This window comes from Pelophylax lessonae, assembly GCF_965119305.1.
Source record: "Pelophylax lessonae genome assembly, contig: HAP1_SCAFFOLD_258, whole genome shotgun sequence".
NCBI classification, from domain to species: Eukaryota; Metazoa; Chordata; class Amphibia; order Anura; family Ranidae; genus Pelophylax; species Pelophylax lessonae.
In genome coordinates this window covers 82,803-92,919 of record NW_028120082.1, presented here as the reverse complement: position 1 = coordinate 92,919, position 10,117 = coordinate 82,803, and the positions used below count along the sequence as shown (strand labels likewise).

The following is a 10,117-nucleotide window of genomic DNA, read 5'->3' as shown; positions in this document are numbered from 1 at the left end:
CAGGATATCATATCTGTATACAGAGAGTGGATCGTCCCATTGATGCACGTTCAGGAAGTCATATCTGTATACAGAGAGTGGATCATCCCATTGATGCACGTTCAGGAAGTCATATCTGTATACAGAGAGTGGATCATCCCATTGATGCACGTTCAGGAAGTCATATCTGTATACAGAGAGTGGATCATCCCATTGATGCACGTTCAGGAAGTCATATCTGTATACAGAGAGTGGATCATCCCATTGATGCACATTCAGGAAGTCATATCTGTATACAGAGAGTGGATCATCCCATTGATGCACGTTTAGGAAGAGTCGATTGTCCCATCATTGTAGGTCCAGGAAGGCGTCTCCGGCGCTGTGCTGAGAGCTCTGATGGGAGATGAGACGGGACAGGTCGGGGAAGTCCTTGTCACACTGCGGACAGGAATAGCTCTGAACACTAACATTCTGTCTGTGGTGTCGGTGGCTGCGCTGATGGCGGAACAGATTGGAGCTCTGTGTAAACGACTTTCCACACTCACACACGTATGGCCTCTCCCTCGTGTGAACCCGCTGGTGCATGATGAGGTGTGACCTACAGTTAAAACTCTTCTCACAACGCTGACACTGGAACGGTTTCTTCGGAGGGAGGGTAGTCATGGCCAGGCCCAGGTATGTCTTGCAATGATCGCCGGTGGTTAGGATGGAGTTATTGCTGCCACCGGGCAGCAGAAGAGTTCTGGTGACTTGGCTCAGCTCTGTAGTACCCGGTCTCAGGTTTCTGTTGGATGCTTTGGTCACCTTTCCTCGTTTCTTGCACACAAGGTGCAAAGCTTCCTGCATGTGTAGATGGTTAGAATTGCTGTCTGTTTCCACCGTATAAAGCGGAGCCTGAAGACTGGTCGGAGAACTTTCCTGCTTGATCTTAATAATCGGCAAATTCTCGACTGCAACAGAGAAAAGAGCAAAGCTGAAATGTCATGAAGAATGCCAATCATCTGTCCACTCCACTCCCTCCCAGACTAAGAGGGAAATACGGTGTGGGAACCCACCTCCCGCCATGAACCACTCGTCTGTCCACTCCACTCCCTCCCAGACTAAGAGGGACATACTATGTGGGAACCCACCTCCCGCCATGAACCAAATCGTCTGTCCACTGCACTCTCTCCCTGACTAAGAAGGACATACTGTGTGGGAACCCACCTCCCACCATGAACCAATTGTCTGTACACTCCACTCCCTCCCAGACTAAGGGGGACATACTGTGTGGGAACCCACCTCCTACCATGAACCAATCATTTCTGTACACTCCACTTCCCCCTTTCTCGATTAATAGGGACATACTGTGTGGGAACCCACCTCCCACCATGAACCAATCATTTCTGTACACTCCACTTCCTCCTCCTCGATTAATAGGGACATACTGTGTGGGAACCCACCTCCCACCATGAACCAATCATTTCTGTACACTCCACTCCCTCCCAGACTAAAGGCCCGTACACACGATAAGAAAATCTGAAGGGAAAATTCATCCGACGACTGATCTGCCGTTTTTCGGATTGTTAGTATGGTGCTTTCAACAGCCAACTCCGACTTTTCGGCTGACAAAATCCTGATGTGCAGGCTATAAAATTTTTGTTGTCGGTAAAACAAAGTCCGATTTTCGTCTCATTAGTACAGATTTCGACAGAAAAAAATCTTAAGAGCAAGACTAGGCATGCTCAGAGACAAAAGAACACAAAGCAATCCAACACATGACATCACTTCTGAAGTAGTATTCTGTCGTATGAAAATAACCTCTTCACTTTCCACATCAGACTAGCATGCCACAAAAAACGGACGACAGATCGTTCGATAATCTGATCGTGTGTACGGGGCTTTAGAGGGACATACTGTGTGGGAATCCACCTCCCACCATGAACCAATCATTTCTATACACTCCACTCCCTCGCAGACTAAGAGGGACATGCTGTGTGGGAACCCACCTCCCACTGTGGCAGTAGCTGAAAAGCTTTTAAAATGGTGGATAAAACGGAATTTTTGTAAAATCTTACCTGTAAAATTCCTTTCTCTGAGTCCTCCGACAGTCGCCGCCTCTTCATATTCGTCACTAATGGGGTTAATGACCTTTGCTCCGTAGGAATAGCTAGGCAACAGAATATATTAATATCAAAGCTTTTAGCATATCCCACCCCCAGGGGGTGGTCCCCTCAGTCCATACCTCCCTGCTTCCTGCATTTCCAACTCAGTTTCAGTAGCATAGCAGTAGAGTACATAAACAAACCCCAAAAGAGGGGCGGGGGCGGCGACTGTCGGAGGACTCAGAGAAAGGAATTTTACAGGTAAGATTTTACAAAAATTCAGTTTTCTCTTACGTCCTCCGACAGTCGCCGCCTCTTCATATTCGTCACTAATGGGGACGTCCCATAGCAGTGTAGACATGAGGGGTGGGAAAAAAAGCAGCCGCGCCTAAAGCAACGCAGTACCCACATCAGAGAAAGGAACCTTACCAAAGTAAGAGAACCAACTGGGCAACAGGAAAAAACGTGCTCAACAGGAGCAACAACCCAGGAAAAAACAAGTAACCTAGGGGTAAAAACACCCCAACAGCCAAGGGCCCAAAACAAGGGACCCTAAGGCACTGCCGCACTAAGAACTTTGCGGCCAAAGGAAGCATCTGCCGATGCCTGAACATCCACCTTGTAAAATTCTGAGAAAGTGTGAACGGACGACCTTACACTCCTGGGCCACAGAAGCCTGATGACGATAGGCCCAAGACGTACTCAGAGACCTGGTAGAGTGTGCCTTCACAGGAAAAGGAGGAACCTTCCCCTTCAAAGCATAGGCTTGCACAACGGTCTGCCTGATCCATTTGGCGATGGTAGCAGCCGACGCCGCCATGCCCTTCCGAGGTCCCTCAGGAAGGACAAAGAGAGAATCCGACTTGCAAAAGGATTTAGTTGATGACAGGTAAACCCTGATCGCCCTAACAACATCCAAGGAATGCAAAGCCACCTCCTTCGGATGCTTAGGCTTCGCGCAAAGCGAAGGCAGAACAATATCCTCATTGAGGTGAAATTCCGAGATCCTCTTCGGAAGAAAAGACGGGTTAGGTCGCAAGACCACCTTATCCAAGTGAATCACCAAATACGGAGATTTGCAGGACAAGGCCGCCAGCTCCGACACCCTGTGAGCCGAAGTAATCGCCACTAAGAAGGCAACCTTCTTGGACAACAAAGACAACGAGATCTCCCTGATATTTTCAAAGGGAGCATGTTGCAACACGGACAGAACAAGGTTCAAATCCCATGGAGGCAAAGGCTCCCTCCTAGGAGGGACCAAATGTCGCACCCCTTGAACAAAGGTGCTAACCAAAGAGTTAGACGCCACAGGGCGTTGAAAGAGAACGGCCAGCGCAGAAATCTGACCCTTAATCGTGGCCAACGCTAAACGCTGGTCCATGCCCGTTTGAAGGAAAGCCAACACTCTCGACACCGAGTACGAACGAGGGGAATACCCCCTGGACTCACACCAGGCAAAGTAAGCCTTCCAAGTACGGTAGTAAATCTTCCCCGAAGAGGCCTTCCTAGCCTTGATCAAAGTGGGAATGACCTCAGGGGAGAGACCCCTATCCTTCAGGACCTGGCTTTCAACAGCCAGGCCGTTAAAGCCAGCGACTGTAAAGCAGGATGGAATATCGGTCCTTGAGACAGGAGATCTTCTCGCAGTGGCAGACGCCACGGAGCGTCGACCGCAAGATTCACTAGGTCTGCGTACCAAGACCGGCGAGGCCAGTCTGGTGCCACCAGAATCTCCGTTTTCGGTTCCGAGGCCAACCTGCAAAGGAACCTGGACAGCAGCTGAATCGGTGGAAAGGCATACAACAGGCGATACTGATGCCAGGGCGTCACCAACGCGTCCGAGGCGTCTGCCCGAGGATCGCGTGCCCTTGCCACGAACCTTTCCACCTTGTTGTTTAGACGAGACGCGAACAGGTCCACATCTGGGGACCCCCACTTCTCGCACAACATCTGGAAGACATCCGGGTGAAGGGACCATTCTCCCTGGTCCAGGGTTCGACGGCTCAGATAATCCGCCTGCCAGTTCTCCACCCCCGGAATGTGAACTGCAGATATCGCCGGGACGTGCGTCTCGGCCCAAGACAGAATGTCGGCTACTTTCCGAGCCGCTCGGGCACTCCTGGTGCCCCCTTGGTGGTTGATGTAGGCCACCGCTGTGGCATTGTCCGTCTGTACCCGAACTGGACAGCCCTGAAGCCTGTCCGTCCAACGCAGAAGACAGAGATTTATCGCTCGCAATTCCAGAATGTTGATCGGAAGGGAGGATTCCTCCTCCGACCAAGTTCCCTGGGCAGATAGAACGCCCAGAACACCACCCCAGCCCGACAGGCTGGCATCCGTGGTGATCACCGTCCATGACAAAGGACGAAAAGACTTGCCCCCCGACACCGCCGGGGACTGGAGCCACCACAAAAGACCCCTTCGGGCGAAATGGCTCAACGACAGCCGCAGATCCAGAGATTGCGGACGCCCGTCCCACTTGGCCAGGACCTCCGCCTGAAGATCCCGCGTGTGAAACTGGGCGAAGGGAATCACCTCGAAGGCCGAAACCATCAATCCCAGACACCTCATACATGTCCGGAGGGACGAGCACTGATTGTCCCTGAGGGACCTGACTTCGCACTAAAGTGTCCGAAGCTTGTCTTCCGGCAGGAAGACCTTCGCTTGAACAGAGTCCAGAATCATCCCCAGGTAGGGAAGACGAACTGACGGGCACAACGTTGACTTTGGAAAATTTATCGTCCAGCCGAATTCCTGCAGAGTCTGCATCGTGATGGACAGGTTGTTCACCAGGCCCTGACTGGTCGCGGACCGAATCAGGATATCGTCCAGATACCCCAGGACAGAAATGCCCTGGACCCTCAACAAGGCCAGAACCGGCGCAAGCACCTTGGTGAAAACCCGCGGAGCCGAAGCAAAACCAAAGGGCAACGCCACGAATTGATAATGATCCTCCGCAATGGCAAATCGAAGGTACCTCTGGTGACCCTCGAAAATGGGGATGTGAAGGTACGCATCCTTCAAGTCGATGGAGGCCATGAATTCCCCCGGAACCAGGGCAGCCACCACTGATTGCAGGGATTCCATGCGGAACTTGCGAACCTGCACAAAGCGGTTCAGAGCTTTCAAGTCCAGAATCGGACGTACCTTGCCCTCCTTTCTGGGCACAGTGAACAGATTGGAATAGAACCCCCGAAATCTGTCCTGATGAGGCACCGGAACCACCACTCCCTGGGCCCGCAGGTCCCACACCGCCAGGTGCAGATCCTGCAAGCGCTCCGGAGTCAGCTGAAGGTTTGAGGGGAAAAATCTGCCCGCCGGCCGAGAGAGAAACTCGATCTTGTATCCAGATCGAACGATTTCCTGAACCCACCTGTCCCGAACGCGGTCCAGCCAGGGTTGAAGAAAACCGAGCAAACGTCCCCCCACCCCAGAAGCGCGTGAGGGCGCCCCTTCAGGCCGCATTGTTGTGGGAAGCGGAGCCGGACTGGCCGGACTTCTGCTTACTCGTCCACGGCTTCTTCTGGGAGCCTTGGCCTTTGAAGGGCTTGCCCTTATAGTGCGACTGAAAGGCACGAAAGGACCCCTGAGAGGGTCTAAACGAGGCATTCTTCTTACCACAAACTTAGTCTTGTGAGATTGGGGCAAAAGAGTACTCTTACCCCCAGAAATACCCTTTATCAGAGTATCCAAAGATTCGCCAAAAAGGCGAGATCCCGCATAGGGCAAATTAGCTAAAGTCTTGCGGGAAGACTGATCAACAGACCAACATTTCAGCCATATCAGGCGACGGTTCAAGACCGCCACACTAGAAAGACGCGCAGCCAAAGGGACTAAATCCAAGTCCGCGTCACACAAATACATGACACCCTGGTGAATCTGATCCACCATAGCCAACGTTGTCGGCGGGGCAGAGTCAGCCACCAGAGTGCGCTTGAGCACCTGCGTCCAATCCGCAATAGCCTGGGCCGCCATAATAGAAGCAAAAATAGGCTTCAACATAGAACCAGCAACCGTATAAGCATGACGGGCCAGAGATTCTAACCTCATGTCCATCGGGTCCCGGAACACCGGGGTATCCTCAGCAGGGATCGCAGTTGATTTATTCAAAATCGCCACCGCGTGATCCACCTGAGGCGGCACACACCAACGCTCATCAGTAGCCTGTGTAAAAGGATAAAGCAGCTTGAACCTACTCGGCACAGCAAAAGGCTTCTTTATATTGCGCCATTGCTCATCCACCGCGCGCTGAAATTCCGTAGAGCAAGGAAAAACCTGCGATGTTTTGCGTTTCCTTTGCGTCCCATAAGAGGACATCAAAGCAGGAGGACATGGTTCATCCTGCAAATGCAGCGTTTGTTTGATAGAAGCAACCAACTCATCCATGATTGCAAGCTCTTCAGACGAGCCAGGGGGAGAATTATCTACCCCTTCCACCTCAGCCTCCCCGTCAGACCCCACAAGGTCTAGGGATGAGTGAGACCCTGAGAAGGGCACTCCAGCCATAGCAGCCCCATCGCCCTCTGAATCAGAGGAAATGGACACCCTGGGCCGTTTTGTGGATCGATCAGCCACCAGCATCTGCACTTGAGCAGCTAAGTTTGCCACAATAGTGGCCAGATCAGCCCCCTCGGGGGAAGCAGCAGCCCCTTGGCCCCCCACCAAGGTGGGAGGAAACTTGCAATCCTGAGAATCCATGCCCCAACAAAAAAGTAATAAAGGGTACTGCCCCTTTAAGATCGCGGCGAGCGCAAGCCCACCGCACCCACTGAATACACTGACCCCCACAGGGACAAGAAACTGGGCAAGGAATACAGGAAAAAAGGAAATATAAAACCTGGAGAGATCACACAGGCTGCTGCACCGATCGCTGTCCCAGAGCAAAAGGAAGTGATGCAAGACTGACCGCCCCTATGAAGCCTATGCAAGGCTACACAAACATGGCCGCTCAGCTGAGGAAATCCCTGGGCAAACAGAACATGGCGCTGACATGTGGCCTGATCGATCGCCGCCCAAAATGGCGGCGTTTGGCGCCAAAAACGCCATACAGTACCTCACAGGACCGGCCACCATGATCTTCGCCCCAGAAAAATGGCGGATCGCCGCAGCGATCGCCTCAGACTGCATTACAATGACACCCAGCAGAGCGGGAGAGCCCACCCCTTCACAGCCCACACACAGGCAGCAAGTCCACACAGGAACTGACAGGGAGCACAGCAGCCACACAGACATGCAGGGTCACACAGTCCCAGACTGACACCCAAATAGACAGGTCCCCACATAGAGTCACACTTACCAGTCCGGATGGCGTGGGGAGCCTGCTCCAGCGACCAAACTGCTGCACCGAGGACAGGGAGTGTCGCAAGCATGATGCAACTGAACTGCGGTGCGAAACTGCAATGGCGTCCAGTGAGGTAGCCACCTCACCGATAGCATCCCTGCAGTGAACAGGGATGGGTCGTTCAATGTGCCAGGGCAAAACCTAAGCTTAACGCTCGATGGCAGGCTGGGAAGCCCCTGGCCCTGAGCCCTGGGACCCAGGGTGGCAAGACTGAGACCCAGCTCCGCACGATCATCTTCATCAGAAGAGAACTAACTAACGCTATAAATAAACAGCTAAGTAAAAGAAAGAGAAAAAAACTTCAAATAAAATCAAAAAGAGAAAAGCTGAGACTGAGAGCCCCAGCACAGGAACAGCCAGCATACCCCTGAGCTAGGCAGTAGAAACTGAGTTGGAAATGCAGGAAGCAGGGAGGTATTGACTGAGGGGACCACCCCCTGGGGGTGGGATATGCTAAAAGCTTTGATATTAATATATTCTGTTGCCTAGCTACTCCTACGGAGCAAAGGTCATTAACCCCATTAGTGACGAATATAAAGAGGCGGCGACTGTCAGAGGACGTAAGAGAAATAGCCTTTTAGGATAAAATGGTCGATTCTGTGGCACTAAAATGACAGTCAAGCTGCACATTTAAGGCCCCCACCTTCTCCCTCATATTTTCATCTCCAGCCTCCCAAGAACTAGCGAGAATACACATAACGAGAATACAGATAAGCGTGAAGGCCAAGGCCAGGGATGTAATTGCTACACACAGATGTACGGGAATCATTGGAAGGGGGAGGATATGTGTTGGATTGGTTGCTGCCAAGCTAGTTAGGGAAATATGTATCTGTGATGTAACTGCTGTTTCATATATGTGATGTACACGCTTTTTCACTCACTTAGCAAGCAGGCATGAGCCGGGCTAAGCCATTTTCGCTAGCGAATAAAAAGGTTTGATTCCGAAGCCTGAGTCCAAGAAATTCATTCTAGGTTTACCAAGAACCCATCACTTCTGTCCACTCCATTCCCTCCCAGACTAAGAGGGACATACTGTGTGGGAACCCACCTTCCTTGCAGACTAAGAGGGATATACTGTGTGGAAGGGGTAGGCAACCTTTGAGAGGTGGAGATCTACCTGTACCACATGAAAGATGACAGATCACGGAGGTTCAGCACCTTTTTTTTTTTTTTTTTTTTTTTTAATAATTTAACTATCAAGGCCTAACAAAATAGTAAGGAAAATTTAGAGAAAAAAAATAAAATAAATGTCAATGTAAAAATATAAACTTAGCCTACCTTAAATGTGGACAGTGTCAGTCAGCAGAGCAGAGAATGTTGTCAGAGCAGTGATGGTGTCAGTAGGGCAGAGGGCGGCCTCAGTAGGGCAGAGGACGGCCTCAGTAGGGCAGAGGACGGCCTCAGTAGGGCAGAGGACGGCCTCAGTAGTTTTGAACTTTTATTATTTTATGGTTATTATTATTTACAATTTTATTTTATTGTTTTTAACAATGTTGTTGGGGGGCCTTGGTGAAATATCAGGGATCTAAACAGAATACACAGGAGTCCTGGGCAGCAGAAAGGGGAACTTGGACAGGAGGGGCAGCGGGGTCATTATCTACTGAAACAGATCCCCTATCCTCCAGCAGCAGCTGAATGTTGAAGGACAGGAGAACAGGTTTTCAACTGCCACAGGAGAAAAGAAGATTAGTTCCAGTAAATGCCACCACCGGTCTTATCCAGGTTATGGGGGTCGGCAAAGTAGGGATGCGATCCACATCGCCTTCCCAGGATCGCAATTGACAGGATGCCGACCACTGCCGTGTGGGAATCCACCTCCCACCATTATTATTATTTTTTAAGTTGAAGGTCAGAGTAGTTGGGCTCACCTAGGTGCAGTCTGGGAGGTCAGAGCAGATACAAGTTTATTAGGATGAAGGTCAGAGTAGCTCGGCTCACCTAGGTACAGTCTGGGAGGTCAGAGCAGATACAAGTTTATTTGGATGAAGGTCAGAGTAGCTCGGCTCACCTAGGTGCAGTCTGGGAGGTCAGAGCAGATACAAGTTTATTAGGATGAAGGTCAGAGTAGCTCGGCTCACCTAGGTGCAGTCTGGGAGGTCAGAGCAGATACAAGTTTATTAGGATGAAGGTCAGAGTAGCTCGGCTCACCTAGGTACAGTCTGGGAGGTCAGAGCAGATACAAGTTTATTAGGATGAAGGTCAGAGTAGCTCGGCTCACCTAGGTACAGTCTGGGAGGTCAGAGCAGATACAAGTTTATTAGGATGAAGGTCAGAGTAGCTCGGCTCACCTAGGTGCAGTCTGGGAGGTCAGAGCAGATACAAGTTTATTAGGATGAAGGTCAGAGTAGCTCGGCTCACCTAGGTGCAGTCTGGGAGGTCAGAGCAGATACAAGTTTATTAGGATGAAGGTCAGAGTAGCTCGGCTCACCTAGGTACAGTCTGGGAGGTCAGAGCAGATACAAGTTTATTAGGATGAAGGTCAGAGTAGCTCGGCTCACCTAGGTACAGTCTGGGAGGTCAGAGCAGATACAAGTTTATTAGGATGAAGGTCAGAGTAGCTCGGCTCACCTAGGTGCAGTCTGGGAGGTCAGAGCAGATACAAGTTTATTAGGATGAAGGTCGGAGTAGCTCGGCTCACCTAGGTGTAGTCTGGGAGGTCAGAGCAGATACAAGTTTATTAGGATGAAGGTCAGAGTAGTTGGGCTCACCTAGG

At 51.0% G+C, this 10,117-nt stretch overlaps 1 protein-coding gene across 3 annotated transcripts in view; it reads right to left on the bottom strand.

Annotated features, from left to right (window-relative positions):
• Window positions 1-317: 317 nt before the first annotated feature.
• LOC309543587 (uncharacterized protein) overlaps window positions 318-10,117 on the bottom strand; it is a gene marked incomplete at its 5' end in the record, with an annotated part of 92,139 nt that continues 82,339 nt past the window's right edge. For 2 of the 3 annotated variants that reach the window (XM_082276050.1, XM_082276048.1), the window contains one exon: window positions 767-929. In XM_082276050.1, coding sequence (XP_082132176.1) covers window positions 908-929 — 22 coding nt within the window. In that variant the 3' untranslated portion in view covers window positions 767-907. Of the gene's footprint in view, window positions 930-10,117 lie in introns of all 3 variants that reach the window. The other variant, XM_082276049.1, reaches the window with a different exon arrangement.